The following is a 26485-nucleotide window of genomic DNA, read 5'->3' as shown; positions in this document are numbered from 1 at the left end:
CATTGACACCAAAATGATTGGAGAAAACGAATTTATTGACCGTAAACAATGTTTTGTGTTGCAGATATAACAATACACGAGGAGGTAAAAAATTGACTGGCTGTTTAAGGGGTGGGAAGCAGAGTAATTAAATTATTATGCAGCAAGTGATGGTTTGCAAATGATACATGCCACAAACAAAAATACTTAACTCGTCAACATTCCTACATATACATACTATACTCACCCTCGTTCTCATAGAAACCCCAATTGCATCCCTACAAACTAAAAACACAGATGAAAACCAAGGTTCAGATAAAGGACTCTATAATTTAATTACTAACTTATGAAAAAGTGAACACTCCACAGCTTATAAACAATAATTCCTAACACGAGAATTTTAACTTTTGAAAACTTAAGCATTTGATTCAAAATACTCAGTAACCCTTAAAAAAACAATTGAAACTTCCTTTTCAACAAATTCTAGTTGAAATTCAACAAAAACAAATAATAGTTGCAAATGTTGGGAATATAAACCAACTTGAATAGCGTTAACAACTTCATTAGTACCAAATAACATTGGTAAAGGGAATGAAAACACATCAAGGAAAGAGAATCAAATATGAAATGTATGCAAGCAAGTAAGATCATTGCACTGCAACAATTATAATTCACAGCTCTAAAACATCCCAATTTTAAACTTCGGTATCACTTTACTCTCGTAAGCATATTTCAATTCAAGAGGCGTTAAATACGTGCAACGGATTCCAACATCAACATAAAAAAAAGCATACACAAAATACCAAGCATAAGCAGAATTTCAAAACTAAAACATAATTTATGTGAATCTTGCAAAATCGCATACAAACCCTAAATAACAAGTTCAACTAAAACAACAATTCAATCGATAATAATTCTACGAATTAAAAGAAAAAGTTTTCCACAGCATAAAACATGAACCGAAAGCTAAAATAAACAACCAAAAAACACCTCGTTTTTCTTTCTTCGTCCCTTCCAAATAAACGATTTCAACGGTATGACTTCTGGAACCTAGCACGAGCACCACGACCACCGAACTTCTTAGGCTCACAGCGCCTAGGATCAGCAACAAGCAAGGTACGATCGTAACGCACAAGGATATCCTTGATCTCCTTCTTGCTCTGTTCATCGACATACGGCTCGAATGCTTTGAATCGGAGGATCTCCGGTTCAATCAACTCGATGGGGGCACCGTTGATCTTGATCAAACCACGGCCGCGCTTGCAGTAGGTGACAGCCACCGCGTTCTTCTTGCGGCCGAAACATTGAACTTGCTCCAACTTTTCCATCGTTTCTCCTTCCTTCTTCTTCACTGAAATTGGCTGAAAACCCTAATTCGCGATAACGAAAGAACACAGTGAGACTTTATGTGATAATAGGGTTTTTTGGTACTTTAAATGGCCTACTATCTTGCCATGGCCTGATACGGCCCGATCCAAATTAGTGAAAATTTGGGCTTCTACTTTTGCCTGAAAATAAACATAAAAATAAGCCCATTTATAAATTGTTTATAAATTGTTTTACTAATTAACTTTCGGAAAAATAGCGTGTATTATTGATAATATATATCAATAATTAATAATATCATCCATCAATTATATATATATATACACACACTAATTCTTCTAAACGAGCATTTTTCAACATGACACTCTCACATCAACTTCAATTCTATGTGTTACTATCTCCAACAAACACACCAATTAAATCATATATGTCAATTGTATAATTAATCTAAAAAAATTAAATAATTTAAAATATTTATAATAACTCAAATTTGTCTATTTTACAAAAAATATGATCTTTCTTTTAATATAATTTTTCAATAAAATAAATTAAATATCAGTATTCAAAATATATTTCAAAGACGTATGAGAAATTAATAATTTTAAAGAAAATAAAACGAAATATATATTGGTAAAAAAAAAAAAAAGGGAAATGCGTTCATTGTGATTTTATAAAGGAAAATGAACTTGATTTCAAAGAAAACGAAAAAATAATACATTGATGAGATATTTAAATCTACTTCTTTATATAGTACTTGCATTTGTACTGCATGGTAATGCTAATACACTTAAAGTACAAGTGATTCAGCCTTAATTTTAAGAACTAATAGTGTCTATATCCGTGCAATGCACAAAATAAATTATGGATGTATATAATATATGTTAAAATATCTTCTTTTATCTAAACTTGTTGGAATAATATGTACCCAAATATATATTGTTGGTGTAAAAAGGTATGTTTGACGTTAATTCCTCTAATTACACGCGCATTTGGATAGATAAAATTCGAAAGTTAATTACAAAAAAAAATATTCTAGTAGAATCTATAGATTTTGGATGGAAATAATTTTTTTACCCTAAAGTGATTTGCATGTTATTTCCTTCATTTTTTTAATTCTTTTTCATATATTTAAATTTAAATTTAAACTAATGCTTAATTTTTTATATATATAAAAGTGTATTAGTATTTGTAAAAGATTATAATATTATATAAACAATTAGTTTTTTAACTTTTACGATGTATATTTTGGCCAACAAAAAGTTTACATTTATTTTTGTTTATGGTGAGCTATTTTTTAGTGTTAAGTATTGAATATAAAATTATAAGATTTTGCAAATGTTGATTCTAATAAATATGAAGTCAAATGAATTTTTAAATTTCTAAAAAGTAATGTCTAATTATATACAATAAGACTACAATTTTTTGTTAATTCATATTCTTTTTAGCAAATATTAATATATGCATTGCACAAGTCATTTACACTAATTTTGGTAATAAGACTAGTGAAAATGTTTAGATAGGAAAGTCTCTCCTAATTAATTAAAAAGAACTTGAAAATCTCTCTCTTTCCATCACATTTAAATCAAAGTTATGGTTCTCAAAACTAACGTCGTATAGTTTGTCTTTTACGTGATTCTCTTCCCACCAAATATGAGAAACTTGGACTTGTTATACTTTATTAAGCAAGTTATATTTTTTTCCGAATAAGATTATAACGTGGAGACCGCTTATCTTTAGCTCCCAACGAGGACTTGAGAATCACTCTCAATTATAACCTTCTTAGACCCATCTTGTCAAGCTAAGCTAATAATGACCTCTAGTAGTTATTCCCTAAACAATATTTGCTCTAAGGTACTTACTCATTATAGTAACCTCACTTAAACCCTCAAATAAGTGTATTGAATGTTATTTTATCTTAGTTATTTATCTACATTTTTGGTAAAATAAATTTGAGTATTCTGAACATTAATCATTTGATTAGACATCTAATAGTAATCCTTTCAACTCTGCACGATGCCATAGCTTTAGGACGAGACCCATTACTCCTTCCTCCCAATATGGATTGTATTTATCTTTTCTAGATTCAACAATTCTTAACAATATCTTTCTTATCCCCATTAATCTTTAAAACAATGCATTTGCGTAAGCTCCATATGTTTTCCTCAACTACCATAGTTTCACTTTCACCTTTTAACATTGTGCAATGCATCCAACTCCCCGTTACCCTAAGACCTTCTTAAATGAAATGAAATGAAAGAAGACTTACTCGATTTTGACTTTCATTTTGTGATGTCCTCAAAACACACTCCTAGGTCTACAAGTGTGTGGCATAAGTTTTTTTTAAACAACATTGATAAATAAACTTCAAAGTTTATTTATCGGTACGCTCTTATTATGAGTCTTGATAAAAGAGAAATATATAAAAAATTGACAATAAAGAAAGCTAATTATATTTAATGTTACAAATATTTAAATAGTCAATTAGATAAACAATTAGCTAGTGTAAAATAACTAACTAGATGATGTAACTAATTAACCAACTTAACTTACTAACTAACTAAGATATTAACATCATCTCTCAAGATAGATTGTGTTTATTACACTTCAAGCTTGAAAAATGTTAAGAAATTTTTTTGAAAAAAAAACATTGCTTACAATTAATATGAAATGTTGAAATACAATGATTAAATGATTTTGAAATGTCGAAAATAAATTGGTTAATAGACTTTTGGAAGATTTATTATTCATTTGAAAAGAAAAGAAAAATTCTAATAAAATCTTACTTTTTTTCCTTTTTAGTAGTAGGTGTTGAACGAAGTCTACACCTCAATGCAAGATTTTTATTTTTTTATTTTAATGAAATCTTATGTGTGACTTACGTGTCATTAGCTTGTTATTCTATTTTTAATTGAGAATCCAATCATAAATTTTTTTTTTCTAGAAACAATAACAATCTTATTTTCTTTTATCAGTGAGTGTTAAATCTAGAGTCTACACTTTCATGCAAGATATTTGCTTGCACTTTTTTAATGCCAATTTGGCTAAAAATAACTAATTTTGTCACAAAATGTTGTTGGTATTCTTGAAAAATCTTAAATAAAAGCTTTGATAGCATATATTTTTGAGTTTGATCAAGAAGATAACTTGAATAATGCATTTGACTCAATTTTTCATATTTAACAAAAGTTATTGATGTTAAAATAAAGTTGATATCAAGTATTGAAGAAGTCTTCAATTTTGATAAAGTTTTATTGATAATTATTTTGCCGTTAATGTCAATTGTTTGATGATTTTTTATATTATCATCACCTCAATGAGATAATTTTAACTTGAAATTTGAGAGGTAAAGAGAAGGAAAAAAATAGTTTTAAATAGAGAAAAAAAGAGATAATGAAAATGAATAAATTGTTCAATAATCAAATAAAAAAGAAAAAAAAGATTAATCAATTAAGCTTTAATAACTTTACTAAGAAATTTTTGAAAAAGAAAATAGTTGAATAATCAACGCTTTAATATTATATTTCAATTATTGATTTAAATTATTGATAAAAAAATTAAATAATATTAATAATAATAAAAGTTAATTACATCAAATATTACAAAACTTATATATTTAATTAAATAAAATTAATTAACTATCTAATATAACTAATCAAATTAATTCGTTAACGAACTAAAATATCTAATTGCGTTGGCTAACAAGGAGTATTTTTACCATAGGGATGAATAAAATATAAGGACATGATATCGTTGAAAGGCTTAATATACACTAAATCTTAGATTAAAAAAAAAGTAGATGTTTAAGTGCATTTAAATGTGAGGAGCTATTGAGATTAAGTAGAGGCAAAGCAACTGTGACGCGACAGTAGGAGAGAAGAGGGTAGATGTTTGTTAAACACCTGATAAGTGGCTTCAAAATAAAAGATTTTTACGGAAAAGAATGAAACAAGAATAAAAGGCCATATATAACTTGAATTATTCGGCGTTTCAATATGAATACAAGAGAACATTACAAACACAAATATCTTGTAGAGAAAAGAAAGAAAGAAAAAGTTGAAATGCTTTAGCTCCGACACAATAATGATAATAATGTGGGGCGGTAGATGATTGTGCACACGCAAGACAATTACTTGATCCGACGGCAGATAGTGATTCCATCACCAACAGGAAGCATACAGATTTCAATCCTAGGGTCGACAGCCAAAGCCTTGTTAAGTTCCAACACGAAATCCCTGTAATACCTAACATATTTCCTGAGAGGAGCATCAGGAGGTGCCACTACAGATCCATTCCACAAGGTGTTGTCGTACCCGATCACACCTCCCACTTTAACAAGTTCAATTAACCTCTTATGGTAGTTGATGTAATTGTCTTTGTCCGCATCCACGAAGATGAAATCGTAGCTCCCATGATTCTTTTCCTGAAATTTTTACCACACAATAATAATTAAATTCATTACTCTTTTTCCTTCAAGTGTGGCATAGAAAATGATCCAAAACCTTACATCTTTAACCATTTCATCAAGAACCGGAAGAGCAGGGCCTTCTCTGAAATCAATTTTGTGGGCAACACCAGCTTTTTTAATTACGGGCAGACCCAATTCGTAATTTTCCTTGTTAATGTCCATGGCCAAAATCTGTCACAACCACAACCAGAAATTAAATTAAATACTATAAAATATTTGCTAAGTTCACTTTACCAAATACAGAAAGAAAAAAAAAATCTAAAAAAACTAAGCTTGAATGTCATTATTATCAAATGTCTAATTGATTATGGCAAAAGAGCTATTTTTGTTAACAATGATACAATACCTTTCCATCTTCAGGAAGAGCAAGGGCAGTGGCAAGAAGGGAGTAGCCAGTGTAGACACCAATTTCCATGGTATTCTTGGCATTGATAAGTTTAAGGAGCATGTTCAAAAATTGTCCCTCGTCTGCAGAGGTTGTCATGATGTTCCTGTTGTTTTGTTCAATCATCAATCAGTAATCACAAGCAGACAAAGGTAGATACATGAATTTAAGAATTATTAATTATTACCATGGATGTTTTGCTGTGACCTCTCTCAACTCTTTCATGGCTTCATGTTCTCTTGGGAACACGCTTGTCTCTAGAATATACTGTACATCATAAAAAATGTATCATTTGTTAAGAGCCCAAAATTAAATTCATACTAAAAATGTAATCGTGTGGAAAGAAAAGGCATGAAATTGAGTGTACCTGGTAAAGAGCATCACTTTGCAGAAGGCTTTTGTGACCAACCTCTTGATGCCTTCCAGATTCAGTTTGCTTTTGATCCTCGTTGGTTGCCATTGTTATATGATATCCTTTTCTTCACCCTATTCAGCTTGTGCTTTGTGTTGAAGAGTTAACTGGAGCCTGTTAAAGAAGGATTAAGGAGCAAGGGTATATAAAGGAGGGAAAAACCGGTCCAAACCGGTATGCTTTTTTAGGAAAAATACTTTAATGCTTGGTTGAACCGGTTGGCGTCCGGTCCGTGGTTGGTAAGGTAAGGTCCGTATATTATACTTAAGCAAAGCAATAAGAGTGGGCCAGCCCACTAATCATGTTTTATTTTTTCTTTGAGGGAATGTTTCATTAGAAAAAGTAGGGAAGTTATGAATATGACATCATCTTAATTAATTATTACAATCTCATATTTAACTGAACCGAAATGTATAAAGTTTGTATATGCAGCAAAGTATGCAAATAATGTTAATTATGTTTTATAATGCTACCCGTTGAATTGCGTATGTTTTTTTTTTAAACAAATAGAAAATTTCGATTCATATTTTTAAGCAATTGATAAATGTTATTATTGTTAGATTCAATATTTTGTTTCGAATTCAAAATTAAAATTTTAAATTGTGTATAAATTTTTTGTATTATTTATTATTTTATTTGCAAATAAAAAATAATATTCTAGATTCATTTTTAGGCCATCTATTTGTTGAATTTTTTTAAAAAAAGTTATCATCAATTAAAATGTAATCCATTTTAAACTATGGGCTCCATCCTTGGCTCTAGTGTATATGTATACAAAAAAAAAACGTAGTTTGTTATATTTCTTACTCTTGCAGTTGTGTAAATAACACAATACATGCGAGATGGACGGTGAGATGTGGGTGATCTACAAATGGTTGGTTGAATGGAGTGGTCCCACGGGTGTGGTTGGAGATTACACATGGGGGATAAAGGAAATTGGTTTGGGGTTGGTGAGGTGGGGGTGCTTTGTGTCTATACGTGTGAGAGTTGGTCATCTTCTAATGTTTATGATTTCAGTTTACCAAATTTGTGAAAAGGAAATTGAGTTGAGTTACTATGATGGAATGCAGATGCATGCATGACTTAGTAGTCTTCTTTTGGTAAAGTGGTATTTTATTTTCCCCCAAGCCAATCCAAATTACTATACTCACTAATTAAGTATTGGTTAAACATTTTATTCATTTGATCCTAGCTAGTGATTTGGGATTAAATAATTGATGGATTTAGTGTGTGAGATTATTTTGCACAAAATTATAGTAATATAATTAGGTCCTAGTGATTTCCTTTATTGTTAGGTGTAGACTAATGGAAGGGAAAGGTCAATTGCTTTCAGTCAAAGTGATTGGGACATAGTAAGTGGCTGAAATCAGAAGAGGAGTTGTTGTGGGAAGAGAAGGGAGAGTTGTTGTGGAACAAACGGGACAAAAAAAATGGTAAACCAAGTTTCCAATTAGCCTACTCCAATAATCCTATTGCTTAATAATTAATTTTCAAGGTTTAAGATGGGTTTTCGTTTATGCGACCATCTATTATTATTTATTTTTTTAAAATAAATGATTAATTATTAATTTAATAAATACAAATAATTAAAAAAATTAAATTATATTAATAAAATATAATTAAATATATTTAATAGAAAAAAATATATCAAAATTAATGCGATGCAGTAGAGATGTCAAAACAAATAAAAAAAAAATCTAATTTATATTATTTTAATCACCCTCTTAATTTATATTATTTTAACAATCTTTTTAATTTGCAAATAAATTAGATACTTCATTCTATTTTGTTAACAACTTCCTCCTATTTTATCACAATTATTTCTTTTTACATGTAAAGGTATATCAAAAATAGTTGTGATAAAATAGGAGAAAGTTGATAATAAAATATGATGAAGTTTTTGATGTATTTTTTCATTAATTGTATTTTATTTGATTTTATTAATATATATATTTTTAATTATTTTTATTTATTAAATTAACAATTAATTATTTATAATAATAAAAAATTATAATATAAGGTCGGATCCCCGATCTTCTATTGAAGAAAAAACAAATATTATGACTACATCTCCACCTTAAGACTTGGTGAAAGTAAAAAAAATAGACATTTTAATATATAAATTTTAATATATATAATAAAAAAAATTAAATGAAATAAAATATAATAAAAAATTATTCGGACTTTTAAGAAAATATTATGTATTTATTTCAAAAAATATTTTTATTATAAAACTATTTTAAATTTAGTTTTTTTCAAAAATCATTTTAAACCTAATTAATTTTAAAAATAGTTTTATTTATTGTTTTTTAAAAACTAATTTAAATTATATTATTTTAAAAATTGTTTTTAAAAAAATTACAATTTTTAAAATTTTATTTTTATTGTTACTATTTTTTTAATATTTAAAAATATAATTTAAATGATGATATACTCTTATTATTGTTTTGAACTGGTCCAATAGCCATCCTTCTCGATTCATATCATATCAATTATAAAACATAATTATATTAAAGAAAAAAATTCTTAATAAAAAAATATATTAGAGAGATGTATTAGATCAAATTTTATTTTACATTTTTAATAATTAAAATTTAGTTGGAATTTAGGTTGGAGAATTCATTTTATTTTATAATTATATTAGTTGTTTTTGTAATTTTTTTTATAAATTATTCCCTCTAGTTTTTTTATAACAAACATCTAAATTATAATTTGATCTACTAAAATTTATGTATTTGATTCATCTTAAAGATTTTGGAGACTTGTTCTAATCTTAAAAATTGAGTATAATAAAAAAATACTATTTTAATAATTAAGAAAATTGGTAAAATAAATTTTAGTCTATATACACATGTCAATCTACATTATGCAATGAAGATCTACACATATCAATATATATGATACAATCTATATGATGCATGTCATTTGATTAAGTTAATTTTTGTAACAAGAAAATACTACAATATTTATATTCATTATCATATTTATTAACATATGTCATGTTATGTCTAGTCAAAATTCATCACCGATTAGTATATATTAAACCTCAATTATCCTATAAGTTTATATAATTTGATTTTCATAACTTTGTCACAATTAATAATTATTCGTTTTTTAATTTTTTTTAACATAAATAATTTTTTTTATATAAAATTTAAATACTTCCATACCTTCAATCAAATATAAAATTTTAGAATTAAAAAAGTAATTTTAGAATTTGGGGATCAATCAAATATAAAATTTTAGAAATGGAAGAGTAATTTTAGAATATGAAGACAAAAATTACAAATATAAAATTTTAGATCTAAGTTTTACACACCACTAAAGCCCGGCCCTCATTTGTTTCATAAAATATATCAATTAGATCAATTGTTAATAAAATTATAATTCTCTTACAAATATAAAATAAAATATCAGTAGTAGTATTTTTTAAAAATTATTTAAAAAGTTGGGATATGATGGCGATGTTTCATAACTCTTATACTAAGTTAATGACATGCAAGCAACACAGAATAGTCAAGAAATAGTATTTCATAGCTAAGAAGAACTCTGACACTATATTAGCATATAACAATTCAAAGTATATCTTTAGGCACAACGGCGAAGAAAGAGTTTCTCATAGTTCTAAAGAACTCTGAAACCATATTAGCATGTAACAATTCAAAGTATATCTTTACTAAATAGAGAAATGAAATGTGATTATGCATCTATTAGAAACCAACGACATTGCATAAATACACTAATTTACTTTGAGTTATTCTTATAAAATATAAAAATCTAATTATAAAAAAAATAGAATTTAGTATTAAATTTAAAATTAAAATATTAGTAATTAATTTTTAAAAATATGTATGATTTTGTCACAACGATAGTTTTATCATTTTATATAATCTAACAATTATTATTCAAAATCATTAAAATTATGAATATTTACTTAAATATTTAAAAGAAATATATGTTTTACAAGGTAAGTTCATATTCCCATATAATATATATCATATATTTATTCAGCTTCACTAACAAATAAAATATAAATATTTTGTTACTCCTTATTTTCTTAAAAAAATTAAAGCATTAAGTCAATTTAAAAAAAAATAATATGTCACTGTTTTATAATGGTAATTTTGTCTTTCAAAATCATATATACTATATTATTTTACGATAAGGTGGATATCAAATACATAACAACATAAAATATTTTTGATATATTATCATGTGCACATGAAAATATATTACTATAGAATATTAATATTTATTATATCACTATCATACTCAATATTTATCAAATGTTATATCTTATCCTTTACACCAATCGAAGTCTTAATTACATAGGACCATTTTAACTTCTCATTTAATTATTGGTATAATGATAGTAGACCACCTCTACAAATTTTACTAATAATTATCTACAATATTATTTAAATTAAGAGATTTTTTTTTTGACTTAAATGTGTTTTTGATTCTTGCAAACATGACTTATTTTGATTTTAGTCCCTACAATTTGTTTATTTATTTATCTCTTATAATTAAAAAATATTGATGTGCTCAATTTTTGTTGACGTGACACTCGTTAATTTTGTAAATATTGATGACTAGACTTTTTTGATATTTAAAATTGGATACAATTGCTAATACGGCCTTTTAATTTAAATTCAAATAACACTTCAATCTTTTATTTTTTATTTTTTTTATCGATTTGGTCATTTATTTATTTTGTTACAAATATTCAAAAATATAAAGAATGAAAATATGAGTTTATTTGAAGATTTGAGTTATAAATTTGATGAAATTTGCATTATATTGAAGATGATAATTAATTTTATGAGTTTTATTTGAAAAATTGATGAATTTTTGTAAAAAGAAATGATAATATTGTTAATATTTTAAAACATAAAATATCAAATTGTTTACTTAAAATTAAATAAATGATCAAATCGTGAAGAAGAAAAAGATAAAATAGTGAATTGTTATCTGAAATTAAGTTAATGGACTGCATGAATAATTATGCCTTAAAATTAAAATTACTTAAATATTTGATTTGTTCTTGTAAATTTGCGCATTTTTTCATTTTTGTCTTTGTAATTATTTTTCTCTTCAACTTAAATATTGTAAGTTCAATTTAGTTTTAAAATTATCTTTGTCGTTAGAAAAAAAAGTTTATGTGACAAACGAAATAGTGATGTGGCAGATGAATAAATTAAATAATTAACCAAAAAAATAAGTAACTAAATTAATTAAAAAAACAGAAAAAATAATTAAAGGAAAGTTGAATGTATTATGTTTTAGTCCATCCATCCAAACTCATAAATAACTTTGGGAATTAGGATTCTCTCATATTTTCTTTATCATCGCATTATTATCACCAACATCGAATCATCACCGTCATATTACCAACAAAATATTGAAGAAAAACAAAAATTTAAATATTAAATTTAGTAAATGTAAATTTTAACTACAAAGAATGACGTAAAAATAACATATTTAAGAAAAAATTACTCACATTCCAATGAGGATATCTTTAAAACCGTTTAGAGTTTTCATTAATGTTAAATAATAATATAAGCAGTGTTTTCCTATACCCACATTCAGATAGTTAAAAATGAATTCAATTTGTTGCAGATAAATATGATGCTATGATTGAACAAAAAAAGAAATAGACGAAGATTCGAAGATATAGTGATGTTATGATTGTAATTTAAAGATGGTGATTTGATTACGGTAATACGATGATAGTGATTCGAAGATAAAGATTCATGATATAATAATAGTGATCAATGATAGAGAAATGATGAGAGAATTCTAATCTCAAAACCTATAACTGATTTTAGATTTTAAATAGATAGACTAAAATATTAATTTGACTATGTTTGTTGCAATTGTTCCATGGGTATTGCGATCACCTACTCCTATAACCTTTTTTCTCATTTCCACCGCTACTCTCGCTTTAACACTTCCCCTTTCACTATCCATCCCAATCATTGAGTTAGCATTTTTCCTCTTGGTTTTATTTCAGTCTTAGTTTATCTGATTTTGAAATTGGAAGATTTTGATCCCTCAACTTTTAATTTCTTAATTTTACTAAATTCTGAAACTGAACCTCACATTATAAAATAAACTGATATGTCATTTTTTTAATATGATGTAGCACTTATTAATTTGTTTCCTTTGTGCTAATCAGATTAATTTCAAAATAAAAATAATATAATAAAACATAAAATATATATTATTATATTTTTATTAATTAACATAAACTAAAATGTAAAAGGGGCTCAAATCAGACTGATATCAAACTCTATAATTTTTTCTTCTCCCAGAGCAACCATCATCATCGTCCCCATCGAAGCTTCATCCTCATCTCCGTCAAAGCAACTGTCAGACGTGCAACATCGTCGTTCCTTTCCTTTCGGTCTGACTCGCAATTCTTCTATCTTTCAAATTAATGTCATCCTTTTCAACAAATGATTCCAACTTGAAAAGACAACGAATGTGGCAATGTTGGTGTGGATTGTACTCTCCTCTGCAAACGTTGATGACAAACGAGAACACCTGTAACACAATATTCATGGATGTGGTATGTGTAAGGTAATTAACAAATTTTTGGGATTCTCCGTTTCATCTTATATGAGTACTATGAACCCATACAGTAGTGACTTAATGATTTGATTAGCAGAATAAGTCGAATTGATGACGAGGATTGGTTAAAAGGATGACAATAGAGCCGTCTCAAGTGGAATGCCCCTAAAGCAATTGAGGCCTCTTTAAAAAAACAATTTTTTTTAACAAAAAAGCCTAAAAAATTAAATTAATACGAATGTATCACATTCTAATATTAAGAAAATAAAATCTTATATAAATTTAGAATTATCTTAACAAATATTAAATTAACTAAATTTACTATCAATTGTAAAAAAATATATTATATAATGTTAATTATATTAATTTGATAAATAAATATAAGACATAAAAGTCAACTTGAAAATATGAATCAGATTATTCAAATTAAAAAAAATGAATATTTTATTAAATCGCACAAAAGGACTAAACAAAACAAGTAAACATGAGAATAATGGTGATTAGCAGTTGATATTGAGAGATTTATTAGTAGAAAAATATCATTTGTTAAATTTATTGATATAGATTTAAAGTTATCCAACGGAGAAATTCGCGGAAGATAGTTGGTTTATTCTCAATAATTGAATAAAATACTTTGTTTTTGTTGCAAATTATTTAATGTTCTTTATAGTACAAGTAAATTAACTAATGAATATAATAGGAATCGGAAAAATATTAATTATAAATTGAGAAATCAAAGACAGGTAATGAACACATTGTTAACCTTATAAATATTAGTTATAAATTGAGAAATCACAAGACAAATTAGTGAGTACATTTCTAACATGAGTTCTTTGAGAGGTACAATATATATACACTATTTTCTTATTCAACTAAAAGATGGAAAATTCTACATCAGATCTTGATGATGTTGTAGAATAGTTGAAATGTCTTATTTTATTTTTTGAAAATATAGAGAAAATGAATTTGAAAATATCATGATTTCAGCCAAAAAAAAATTATATAGTTAGTTAATAAAATATTAATAATTTATTTATTAATTAAATAAAAAATTCATATGATAGTTTTGATTTAAACCTCATAATGTGCTGGGCCAGCCCGGTTACAATTCATAGATAACAAATGAACAATGAAGAATTAATAGTTAGAAGTTAGGGTTCATAGGTTTTCCCCTCATCTTTTTCCTTTTTGTGTCGTGTTTTCCTCTTGTTTATATGTTGCTATTTTAATTTGACAATAATATGTTATTTTAATATTAGTTTTTAGTTATTTAATTAAAATTTATAGTACGATAATATAGATAATAAAATGTTTTATATTTTATTATATTATTTTTATTTTAAAATTAATCTAACATGACATAAGGGAAATATAATAATAATAATAATAATAATAATAATAATAATAATAATAATAATAATAAGTGTCACATCATATTAAAAAATGACACATCAGCTTATTTTATAATGTGAAGTTTAATTCAAAATTTGGAAAAATTAAGAGACTAAGATTGCTTAATTAAAAATTGAGGGACCAAAATAAAAAAATTTCAAAAAATAGAGGAATCAAAAGTGTATGTTCCTCTCATTCAACAAGCACAACTTCAATAATTCATCTCGGACTTATGGACTTCCGTTTTCTTGAAGGAGTTTCAAATGCATTGGTACTATATATTACTACTTGTTTGTGGTAACGAACTAGGGTTTAAAGGAACAATTTTAGAACTATCATTATTGAGCATGAATTTGAGTAAATTTTCTTTATAGTATGTTGTATGTGATGTTGAGTTCTTTCATATTGACGAGAGAAGAAGAAAGATCTAGAGTTATTTTAGAATTTTGATGTGGATGTTGTTAATGAAGATGTCGAGTGTGATGGTGGTATCGCAGTAGAGAAGTCGTTGTTGAAGAGGTAAAAAATTTAGAGGTTAGTGTCCTTTAAAAGAAAAACAAAACCAAAGTTCTTCTTGCAATGGAAGAATAGAAAACGTTTGAATGTGACAATGATAGATAAGAGCACCTTTAACTTCGTCATAGGTTTGGTTTGAATCCAAGTCTTGTAGTTGGTAAGTTGAAGATGAAGATTGTTGGATTTTATTTATTTATTATTTAATTGGTTTATCAAATAATTAAATGAATTAATCAAATGATTTTTAATTTTAAATATAAAAAATTCAATCATCGATGAGTGCCATGTCAATAAAAATTGACTACATTAACATTTTTTAATTAAAAAACACATTAAGGACCTTTTTATTTTTTTTTTAATTGCAAAGATATAAAAAAAATAATAATAAAAAAAAATTATAAAAACTAAAATTAAAATAAATCGTATTTGTCGGATCAAAAACATATTCAAAGTTTTTATTTTTAAAAAAACTAAAAGAATATATATTAAATAGAAAAACACAAGGTGTGCCTATATAACCTAAACACCCAACCAACAACTTATTGAAAAGCTTCCTTCTACCTAACTGAATGTAAATGCAAGGAGAAATGGAATAATGACTTAGGTTACATAGCGAAGATCGTAGATACCAATTAAAAAGTCAAATAAAAAACAAAGCTTTTTTTTTCCCCCGATGTTTTAACCAATACCACATGATTTTGATATTCTCCAAAATATGATGGACATTAAATTTTTAATGCTGAAAAATAATGTTATTCCTCATCTTTCAAATGGACCACACACGTCAAGCCAAATAAGATTCAACATCTTGGCAACTATTTGCCCTCCAATTCCAAACCTACCAAACAAAACAATATGATCTAAAACAATATTGAGAAACACACACTACACACCGAGCATTCCACCACTTTAAAATCACCCACCAAACCGATCTAAAAAGTGGACATTCGAAAAATAGATGTAGAGCACTTTCCTCCATGCCACACCTAAAGCTGTTAATTTGACAAACCTTCTAATTGTTAGCCTCAATTCACATATTGGAGAGACTAAAGAATTTTATAATTTAAAAGGCCCTCAAAAAGTAAGCTCCAGTCCTCTAAATTTTTGGGGACTTAGTAGGTCTATATGCCCACGTTTAAAAAAAAATCGATTTTTTTTTATTTTAATTTTGATAATTTTTTTTTAAAAATTTTTTCGAGAAATAATTTTTTTCGATTTTTTTTTGAAAATTTTTTTATTGGAGAAAATAAATCGATATTTTTTTATTTGAGAAAAAAAAATCAATTTTTTCTATAATTTTTTATTTATTTTTCTCACAAAATTTTTTGAGAAAAAAAATATTTTTTAATTTTTTTCGAAAAAAATAAATTTTAAAAAATTTTCAAAAAAAAATCTCAATATTATCAAAATATTGAGCCTATAAATCCCCTGAGCCCCCTCTCTTAAGCCTTATAAAATAATGAGCCACAATTTTTAAAAAATTATTTTTATAGAAAGCCTAATATTAAGGGTTTAATAGGAAAAAAATTAAGAGGTGTAATAGTTGAAAGCTTTTTTGACAGCTCCAACCACACTTATTCATACAAAAATGGTGCGATACCTCCAATGAACTTCGTTTAATAAGATTATCCTTAATAACATTATCCTTAGTATTTTGTAACAATCAAACAATCATTTAAATGAATCCCTTATGATGCGGCACATCCTAGCTTTCAAAGTTCTGCATCAACAAATTGTAACCCTATTTCACCACATATAGGTTGCTATGACATGAAGGACAATGTCAAGTGTCCTCAACTCCATCATGCAAAACAAGGTTAGCCAACAATAAACAACACTCCTCGACTAAATACTGCTTCCATTGAAAACACCTTGCCTCCACCCCACCCTAAGCCATCAACCCCTACCCTTGTCTATACATTTTCGCAACATAGATGTTTCTATCGTTAACAATACCAAACAGTGTACTGAACCTTTTGCCCAACAATAAGGGATTACAAAATATATATATAGATTTTCATCTAAAAAAAGATAAATTAAATCTTAATTTTAAATTTAAATCAAATCAAATGAGGTATCACCCTAATTGAAATTTGAATCCAATATTTTTTAATACAATATATTCAAATCTTAAACAATTCCAATATGAAGTAGTCTTAATTCAAATTAAAAGATAATAACAATTAAAATAAAGATAAACATCATAGGTGGTACAAATTCTTTCGGGGATAGCAAAATGAGTCGGTCTCTCATGTGATTAACCAACTAAAGAGTAGAGTGAGACGATATAACTTAAGTAGTCAAGTGGAAAACACCATCCTGTCCCACCTGATGGCGATCTCGCCGGCCAAAACAACTTTTTTGTTTTTGTTTATTTTAATATTTAAAAAAAATAATGACAATAATATAGTTAGTGTATTATAATTGTTCTTATGTTTATTTCAGCGATATTAAAAAACACTAAATTAAATATTTTAAGTGACAAATATTCATCTCATGTATAATTTTTATAAAAAATTATAATCAGTATATTTTAATTATTCTCTTTTTATTTAGAAGACAACAACAAATATTAAATTTAACTGATTATTAATAAAAAATATTTGTCTGTTTATAAATTATATGCGTCAACGACTTCTTCAGTGACTCATTACCGCTAATGAAAAATATTTAATTAAATTTATCAACAATAATTAAACTTATAATAAGTAAATTTATATTAAGTAATTTAAACAAAAATAAATAAAATTTACATATGCAAAAAACTATTAATAATTAAATATATCAAAAAAATATAAATAATTTATCAATACGTTAATAGCGATATCTTAAAATAGAATGTTTCATACATTAATCTTTTAGTTTGTGTTGGATAAGTTAATGCGTTAATTTTAATCTTTTAGTTAGTTTGAGTTGGTAAAAGAATTGAGAGAAAAATAAACAAAATCCATATTTTTCTTTTGTTTTTTAATTTTAAAAAATGTACACACACATATATATATATATATACTCTACCCACGAGGATTTTTTGGATATATATATCCTACTTTTCAAAATTCTACACCAAATTATCCCGTTGAAAATAAAATACCAACTTGATTTACTTTTTAAATCTTACTTTTTTTTCATTTTACTAATGAATGCAACCATGAGGTAAATTTTTTTTTTGCCATTTTGATAATTCAGTTATTGTTATTTAATAAATTAAAAATCATTTAAATATTTGAAAAATCAAAATACTATTAATAAAATTAAATAATAATAATAATAATAATAATTGCCCCACACCAAAAAAATAATCCAAAGCTATTTAATATATTTTATTTCATTTTATTAATATAATTTACTATTTTTAATTATAATTATTTTTATTTTTATTTATTAGATCTGAAAAAAATAGGATGAAGTTGTTAACAAAATATAATTAAATGACTAAATTTATATAAAATAGGATAAAATATTCTATAAAATAAGACAAAGTTTTCTATAAAATAGGATAAATTTATAAAAATAAATAAAAAATAGTGAATTATATTAATAACATGAAACAAAATACATTAAATAGTTATTGATTATTTTTTTAGTGTAGAGAAATTATTATTTATTAATGTATTTTATTTTATTAATAGTATTATGATTTTTTTAAATATTTAAATTAATTTTAATTTATTAAATAATCAAAATTATTAAAATGACAAAAAAAAAAAAAATTACCTCACTACATGGTCGCATCACAAGGATATGAAGATACAACCTCTTACCAAGCCTAAAAAACACTTCATCACCTCATCGCATGCCAGGATGCGACTTCTAAAGAGTTTAAGAAATAGGACAATTTAAAATTTTATTTTTAATGTGGGACAATTTAGTGTAGAATTAAATAAAAAGGATATTAATATAAAAAATCTAACCTAAATAAATAACGTATTATATTATTTTAACAAAATTATCATATTTTCCAAATAAAGTAACAAACTTAATTATATTTTGTTACCGACTTCCTCCTAACTTTTCTCCAAATCAAATAAATAAATAAATAAAATATCGCCTAAAGAGTAAAAGCATTAGAACATACCGACACATCTACTCAAATTTAATGTATTTTTATTTATTTGATCCGGATAAAAATAGGAGGAAATCGTTAACAAAATATAAGTAAATTGCTAATTTATCTGCAAAACAAGAGACAATTGTTAAAATAATTTAAACTTATCTACAAAATATGAGAAATTTATTAAAATAATATAATACGTTATTTGCTTAAGCACATCTATTAAGCATATTTTTTTGTTAATGTAATTTTTCCTTTCATTTTAATGCATTTTCTTTGAAATTTATAGTATAATTTTCTTTATTATTATTATTATTATTATTATTATTATTATTATTTCTTAATGTATTTTATTTTATTTTATTGATCGTATTTTGATTTTCTTTTTTAAATTTTATTTTTTAAATAATTAATAACTGAATTAATAAAATAAAGAAACAAAATTAACATGAGTACGTTGTTGCATCACTGGTATGCAACCTCGTTGAGCCTAATTTTTTTCTCCATCAAGTCGCAGGGCCAAGTTGCAATTTCTTTAAGGTATCAAAAAATATGACAATTTGATATTTTATTTTTAATGTACAAACAATTTAATGTATAATTTTTATATAAAAATCTATCAAGGACGTTCTGTTTCTTTAATTAAACGAGATGAACCAACTTAGGTATTTGAATTTAAATCTTCAGTTTGACCAAACTAATATAGCAGACAAAAATTCACATATTTTTAAAATAATTTTTTACCATTTGCCACCTTTAATTCCCTAAATGTTTTACATATTTTTAAAATAGAAAAATTTACTAATAAAAATGGATTTAATGACCATACATTATTAATGCAAATATATTATAATTCACACAGTTAATTAAGTGGATTTTTGATAATAGTATTTATAATTATCTAATAACATAGTAAAATTAAGGGTTTTAAAATTAGTTTACGTCAATAAGATATCGTCTTTTTCTCAATCGACTTTCAATTGCTAAGACTTTTTTTCACACTTTGTTAGTGGGATCTTCGTAGACTTCTTTCCCTGTTTACTCTATTCTTATTACATGGGAAAATTAGAAGAACCATTTTATATTATTTCGAGTACGTTTATTTAAGATTTAAAAAAAAAAAATTTATGATACTTATTTAAAAATAGTAAAATTGTTTTAAATTTATTGATTATTAATAAAATAGTAATTTTTATATTCAATAATTAAAATATTTATTATTAAATATTTAATATAATAAAAACTATATTTTTATAAAAAAGTATATCTTTTTAAAATATTTTTATGAAAAATTTCTTAAAATAACTTTTAATTTTAATTACTTTTTAAAATTTTATTATAAAAAAAATTATAATAAATAAATAAAATACTTAAAATTACATTTTAAAATAAACTATTTAAACCAATTTTTTATTTAAAAATTTTATTTTTAAAATTATTTTTAAAAAATATTATAACAAAAAATAAAATACTAATTTTTTTATAAAAAAATCTTAAATTAACGAACCATTGATGTACGCATAAAAAACTATTATATTAATTAAATTAGAACTACAAAGACATTATGTCAATAAAAAGTATAAAGACATTATATGATATCCATAAAAAAAAAAAGACATAATTCTAAGATAATTTGGGTTTAGAAATAAACTAAAGAAGTGATTTTCAAGTAAATTTAGTTATTTTATTTTGTTTTTTTGTTGATATAGTTTTTTAATCTATCATTTTAGTGCAACACTTATTTTTATTTTAGTGTAATGTTCGTTTTAGTTTAGATTAACATAGTAGTTTTGATCGATTATAAATTTCAATAAATGATTTTTACGTTGTTGACATTATATATCTATAGACATATATTTAAAACATTTGAATTTTGTCATATTTGTAGGTATGTTATGGTTTTACAATTAACTTAAATGTTGTGAACTTTTTTGCAAATTAATCATTTATATTTTTAACAAATTTAAATTTCTATTACATCGATGTATTACAATTTGAATAAGTGAATATCCTATTTAGCATAGAAATGCGAGAGAAAATAATTAATTAAATTTTTTCAAATTTATATTAATTAAATTAGTCAAAAGCATTTAACATTCTTAATTAATAAAATTATTAAGTTATTTTTTGTAATTCGAAAAGTATAAATCTATTTAACTATGAACTTTCCATTCTATTAGTACTAATTATTGCACTTAATATGAAAATAATAAGACTGATATAAAGTGTGAAATAATACTCTTTTTAAATGATAAATAATTTAAAAGAAAAATTAAGATTTATTGTACAAATCAGTATCAATTTTTTATACAAATATATAATAAATTATATCTCACTAATAAATATTTATAAAACTATTTTTAATAACTTATATATAACAAAACCATATTACAATTGATTAAGAAAACGATACTATAGTGTAATTTTAAAATTAAAGAGGTATTTAAAAATATAATTTAAAAGTTGAGTGAATTTTTGAACATAAGAGCGAATATTCTGAATAAAAAGGATGAGTTGTAATAATTGTGACAACATGGCTGCATCCGTGAAGCAACCCACGAGTAACACCGTTTCATACACGAACCAAATGCAGAGCGATATTAGAGCATATATTATTTTTCTAAAAAAAAATCTTAAATTAGGATATTATATTGACATAGATTACTGTACTATAGGTACTCTGTCTGTCCTTTAATTACTCCCCCTCCCTCTCTTTCTTTGTCTTTTCATCATTTGTCGCGTTCTTATTACTTTTTTCTCTCTCGGTAATAATAATAAATAATTTATTTAATTAAAAGAAAGAAAGAAAAACAGTAATTGTAAGAAAGAATCATCATCATCCTCAGAACTGACGCTTCTCAATCAAACAAACCCCCCAACCTCTTCCTCTCACCCACCCATTCCGTTTCAATCCAGGATCTCCCTCTGGTAACGATTTCTTCATCTTCAAACTCTCTAATTTCATCTCTTTTTTCTAACATCAATTATCTACCTCGATTATTATATATTATATGTTCTTCTCTATTATTATATATTATGCTTATTACAATAAAAAAATCGTTTTTTTAGGGGTGGTGGTTTAAAAGATGTATGAATTCGTATTTTTTCGGTTAGCAAGTTCTTACATCCTTTTTATCGGTTCTACGGTCGGAAGATCGCGTCAACAGTATTAAATTTCATGTCCAATTTCGTTTTTTTCTCTTCTAATTTTTTCAACCCTACCTCTTTGAAATATGTAATCGTTTCGAAGCCTTGTCTTTGCTTTTTTCTAATTTTTAAGTTGAATTTCAATCTTTTTAGTTTGGATTCGGTTAATTGGGCATCATAGTAGTCCGGAAAATCTTGGAATTTAGGAGTTGGTATTGTAAAGTTTCATTCTTTTGATGACATAAGAGATGTTTATTGTCTTTCAATTTAACCTTATTATTGTTAAGCTTATGTATTTTCTTAGCTTTTGTGCCTTAGGAGTAGGATACAGACTTGATTGCCCTCTTTGGTCTAGTGATGAGAAATAAGGGGAGAGGAAAATGTTTCACTTGAGACATCTTGCTCATCTTAATAGAGAATAGATATGTTGATTAATATTTGTTCTCTATCGTTGTTCTAACAGCTTTAACTTCTTTGCATTGTGTCAATGCCTTTTAACCAAAGCTGTTTCACCTCAGTCTGTGATTAAATTAAATTTTCAGCACAAGATAATTGTTGTTATTTTTTGCAAAGGCCACAAGATAATTGCTTTAGTTTTGTGGAATAGTTGGTATTTTGATAAGTACATGATTATTTTCTTTCTCTCCGTTCAGACACATTTACTTATATATCTTAACTCATTTTATTGCATTGAACTAAGGGCTAAGTTCTGATTGTGTCTAGAAACGCATGGTATGCACTTTAGTTTTACAGCCAATGTGTCATCTGCAGGTTATATGTATGACTCTTTTATGCACCTCATACATAGCTTGAGATTTGAGAATCTATCATGTGTTTTCTGGTGATTAGTTTAGGTGGCATAGCTGGATTTTGATGCAAGGTCAAAGGAGGAGTACTGGGTCCTTCCCAGCAATTGTTAGCATGATGCCAGGTCCTAGTGCTAGTGGCACTGATATGAATCGCCAGCCTTCCTTGAATCATGTGCAAAATGCAGTAGATTTCCGGTTGTCAGATTATAGGGGGTCTTCCGGTGAAACTGCGTGTTTACGTGGTGCTGGTCCTAATGCAAGCTTTAGTGGCTGGAATACCGGTGAACCCAGTTCTGGACTGAATCTGATCAACCAAGTCAATGATGAAGGTCTAAAATCAGAACATAGGCTGTGTTCTTCGCGTGGTGCTACCTCTGAAGATGGTCTAAGACCCGAGGAAAGGCAATTACTTGGGAACCAATCTAGAATTCACCCTTCCTTTTTGCAAGGTTCCAGCTCTACTCATACAAATCAGAGTATTAATCTCGGTATGGGACACAATGCAAACTCTGCTGATCGCGGGAAAGGAAAAGAATCTGGTAGTGGCGTTAATAACAGCAATCCTTGTGGATTAGATAGAGAGAAGACATCACTAGGCAGTTCTTCATGCAATCTTATGGGAACTTCGTCTGCAAGCTCTGGATACATGGCTTGGGGAGATAGTGGTAGTTCGAGTTCTTCTTTAGCTAATTGGGGTCCTTCCTGCAAGAGAAAGGCTCTTGAAGGTAGTTCTATGCAACTTTGTACTGGAGGAAGCTCGAGTTCCCTTGTACAACCTGAAAATGGTTACTGGCCTACTGATTCTGTTGATCTTAATGCTCCTACCTTAGGGGATTTATCACCTTTAGAGGATTTTCGTGTTACTAGTCCTCCATTTCAGCAGAATACAATAAATGAAGCGAGACAAGAAGCTTCCAATGCATTTCCTTCAATGATAAGTGTTTCGGAAAATGTGGAAAGGCCTTTAAGAAACTTTGATAGGAGAATGACCCATCTACAGCATCAAGAATCTGTACCTTTCAATTTAACATCGACAAGGAGTGCTAGACATCATAATCATCCTTCTCCACATCAAATACCTGGCTCTCTCTCATTTAACGAGTCCTTGGATTTGAGGTTAACACCTGGAGTAACAGCAGCTAATTCAACTGGGCCTCAAAACCAATCACCTGCCATGCATATGCATCCTTTTTCGTGGAATAGAGCTGCTAATCCTAGAGTTTCCAGAACTTCAAGTTCTTATAACTCTGGAGAAAGAGCAGTTCGGGAAGATTTTAATTTACGACTCTTCCCGAGAGATAGTACCGAGCATCCCATGAATGTGCCTGCATCTTCAGGACATGAACCTACAGGTTGGCATACATCTTCTAGTAATGTGAACAATGTGGGAGGTATACCTCCTACACCCTGGATTGGATCTAGTACAAATGTCCACTCATTACCTAATCCCAGTTGGACTTTTAACCATGAAGTACCAACAGAAAATCTACACAGAGTTTCAGAGTTCAGTCCTTGGTCCCTTTTTCCATCAATCAGCTCAGCATCCGCTCATAGTGGCCAGCCTCCCTCTACTTCTGGACCTCTTTCATTTTCTCAGGGTTCTAGCAGCAATCAACCGTATCCAAGAGCATCGTATTTGATGGAAAGAAGGGGTGGCGGCGATGTTCTCCCTGCTCCTCATCCACTGCGAACATTAGCTGTTGATAATGATGGGAGACGCCGGCTCATATCTGAGGTATTATTTCTACTTGTTTTACTTATTATAAGATATGTTGGACTGTTGCTTAAAGGCTATACCGTGCTGGTGTGATGATTTTCCTGTACTAAATATATTCATATAGCCTGGATTTAGATTTCAGACAACAGGAAATATTTTATTAGTGAATAAATAGTATAATCCCAGTGACTCATACTGTTGTTTGGTAATACTTATGGTCTTGATATTCATCTAATTTCTGTGCACTACCTCGTCTTTTTATAATTTTTCAGTTTGCTTATGAGCAGAATAGTTTATTTTTAGCAGCCAATTAATAAGCATTTTTGGTCGAATGAAATTGGACAAATAATTATTTAGCTAATTTTGGCGCCTACCTGAACTAACTGTGTAGTTATTCATGTGCCAGATTCGCCAAGTCTTGATTGCAATGCGGAGGGGTGAGAGCTTACGAGCTGAGGTTCGAACTTTTAGTTTTTAATTATATCTCTTGATAAATTATGACATGCATATGTTGTGTTGTGAAATCAGCATTCAACGTAGTATTGCCATAGTTTTATTACACTTGATGATTTGTCACTGACCCATTTCTCTTTTATCTGAGGGAGATACTCATATATGGATGGAGTACTTATAAAATACTTATTGTAGAACCAGGCTAATGGTGTGCAGCAATCACAACCATTAGACCCCATTAGTTGAATGTGAATTGAAGGGAAAATGTAATCAGTAATGCTGGTTATATCTTCTGTTTCTTTGCATGTTTTTAGATAAATCATCTCCTTTTGTTTGCAATATAAGAAATATATGCTTCCAAGCAAGCCCAAGCCTGTAGACTGTTGAGAATGCTAACCTAACAACTTTTGCCTTTGACCAACATTTGCAATGTCAGGATTATATGCTCTTTGACCCTTTCCTATATCATGGCATGGCTGAAATGCATGACAGACACAGAGAAATGCGCCTAGATGTTGATAACATGTCTTATGAGGTAAAAAAGAGAAAAAATGGTACTCCCATCCATCAGCAATGGTATTCTTTGTTAGTTTTGACTTCAACTTGAATTGCAGGAATTGTTAGCATTGGAGGAGCGTATAGGAGATGTAAGCACTGGACTGAGTGAAGATATAATTCTTAAGTTGATGAAACAGCGATTTTATGTGTCTCTCATGACAGAGTCTTCTTCTGATCTCGAACCTTGCTGTATCTGCCAGGTACGAGTAATGAATGATTCGGCTAGTATGATACAACAGTATGTCTGATTTCTTCTGATTTTGATGCTTAATTTTACTTGTTCTTCCATGATGGCAGGAGGAATATGCTGATGGACAGAATATTGGTTCACTAGATTGTGGTCATGAGTTCCACAGTAGCTGCATCAAGCAGTGGCTAATGCAGAAGAATCTGTGCCCAATTTGCAAAACAACAGCCTTGCCGACGTGACAAGGGAGAATCTCTCCCTTTATCAGTTTGATCTTTAGCTGGAACTATCTATTATTACTTGTTTTATTTCATGAACTTCCTCTTATTTGTCAAGATTGGGAATGAAAACACATATAAAAAAAATAGACATAAACAAGAAACATTGGTGGTTAAGCTATAGTAGAGTTATTACATTTATACTGTGATAATGGACAATTACATGTCCTTTATGATAGCTAAAATCACTTGAATTTTATTAATTTTCATTATAAATTTAAGACGTTGACCGCTGAA

General features: G+C 27.3%; 3 protein-coding genes across 5 annotated transcripts; 1 reads left to right on the top strand and 2 right to left on the bottom strand.

The window, feature by feature from the left end:
- Window positions 1-788: 788 nt before the first annotated feature.
- LOC101508478 (small ribosomal subunit protein uS9-like) lies at window positions 789-1398 on the bottom strand. Its single transcript, XM_004505186.4, has one exon. The coding sequence runs from the start codon at window positions 1305-1307 to the stop codon at window positions 1008-1010; it is 300 nt and encodes a 99-aa protein (XP_004505243.1). The 5' UTR covers window positions 1308-1398; the 3' UTR covers window positions 789-1007.
- Window positions 1399-5246: 3848 nt separating this feature from the next.
- Window positions 5247-6704, bottom strand: LOC101508155 (caffeoyl-CoA O-methyltransferase). Its single transcript, NM_001364752.1, has 5 exons — window positions 6523-6704; window positions 6343-6422; window positions 6117-6261; window positions 5810-5941; window positions 5247-5725 (listed from the first exon to the last, which is right to left on the bottom strand). The coding sequence occupies exons 1-5, from the start codon at window positions 6613-6615 to the stop codon at window positions 5432-5434; spliced, it is 744 nt and encodes a 247-aa protein (NP_001351681.1). The 5' UTR covers window positions 6616-6704; the 3' UTR covers window positions 5247-5431.
- A 15144-nt stretch (window positions 6705-21848) lies between these two features.
- On the top strand, window positions 21849-26485 carry LOC101507426 (E3 ubiquitin-protein ligase MBR2). Of its 3 annotated transcripts, none has more exons than XM_004505184.4 (6): window positions 21849-22027; window positions 23101-24790; window positions 25179-25229; window positions 25662-25760; window positions 25840-25983; window positions 26081-26485. In XM_004505184.4, exons 2-6 carry the CDS (start codon window positions 23120-23122, stop codon window positions 26210-26212), a joined length of 2097 nt encoding a protein of 698 aa, XP_004505241.1. In that variant the 5' UTR covers window positions 21849-22027; window positions 23101-23119; the 3' UTR covers window positions 26213-26485. The 3 variants fall into 3 exon arrangements, with proteins under 3 accessions (XP_004505241.1, XP_004505240.1, XP_004505239.1); XM_004505183.4 differs by having other exon boundaries at window positions 23018-24790; XM_004505182.4 differs by having other exon boundaries at window positions 21851-22027; window positions 23096-24790.

This window comes from Cicer arietinum, chromosome 6, assembly GCF_000331145.2.
Source record: "Cicer arietinum cultivar CDC Frontier isolate Library 1 chromosome 6, Cicar.CDCFrontier_v2.0, whole genome shotgun sequence".
Classification (NCBI taxonomy): domain Eukaryota; kingdom Viridiplantae; phylum Streptophyta; class Magnoliopsida; order Fabales; family Fabaceae; genus Cicer; species Cicer arietinum.
Note: the sequence above shows the minus strand (reverse complement) of the source record. Positions and strands in the feature narration are given on the sequence as shown.

Bases quoted from the DNA above. Each gene is read 5' to 3' on its own strand.
- LOC101508478 (XM_004505186.4), bottom strand. From the start codon at position 1,307: ATGGAAAAGTTGGAGCAAGTTCAATGTTTCGGCCGCAAGAAGAACGCG.
- LOC101508155 (NM_001364752.1), bottom strand. From the start codon at position 6,615: ATGGCAACCAACGAGGATCAAAAGCAAACTGAATCTGGAAGGCATCAA. The intron at 6,423-6,522 runs GTACACTCAATT...TATGATGTACAG, and splicing joins AAAGTGATGCTCTTTACCAG to TATATTCTAGAGACAAGCGT. The intron at 5,942-6,116 runs GTATTGTATCAT...TGGTTGTGACAG, and splicing joins CTCTTCCTGAAGATGGAAAG to ATTTTGGCCATGGACATTAA.
- LOC101507426 (XM_004505184.4), top strand. From the start codon at position 23,120: ATGCAAGGTCAAAGGAGGAGTACTGGGTCCTTCCCAGCAATTGTTAGC. The intron at 25,761-25,839 runs GTAAAAAAGAGA...CTTGAATTGCAG, and splicing joins TTGATAACATGTCTTATGAG to GAATTGTTAGCATTGGAGGA. The intron at 25,984-26,080 runs GTACGAGTAATG...CCATGATGGCAG, and splicing joins AACCTTGCTGTATCTGCCAG to GAGGAATATGCTGATGGACA.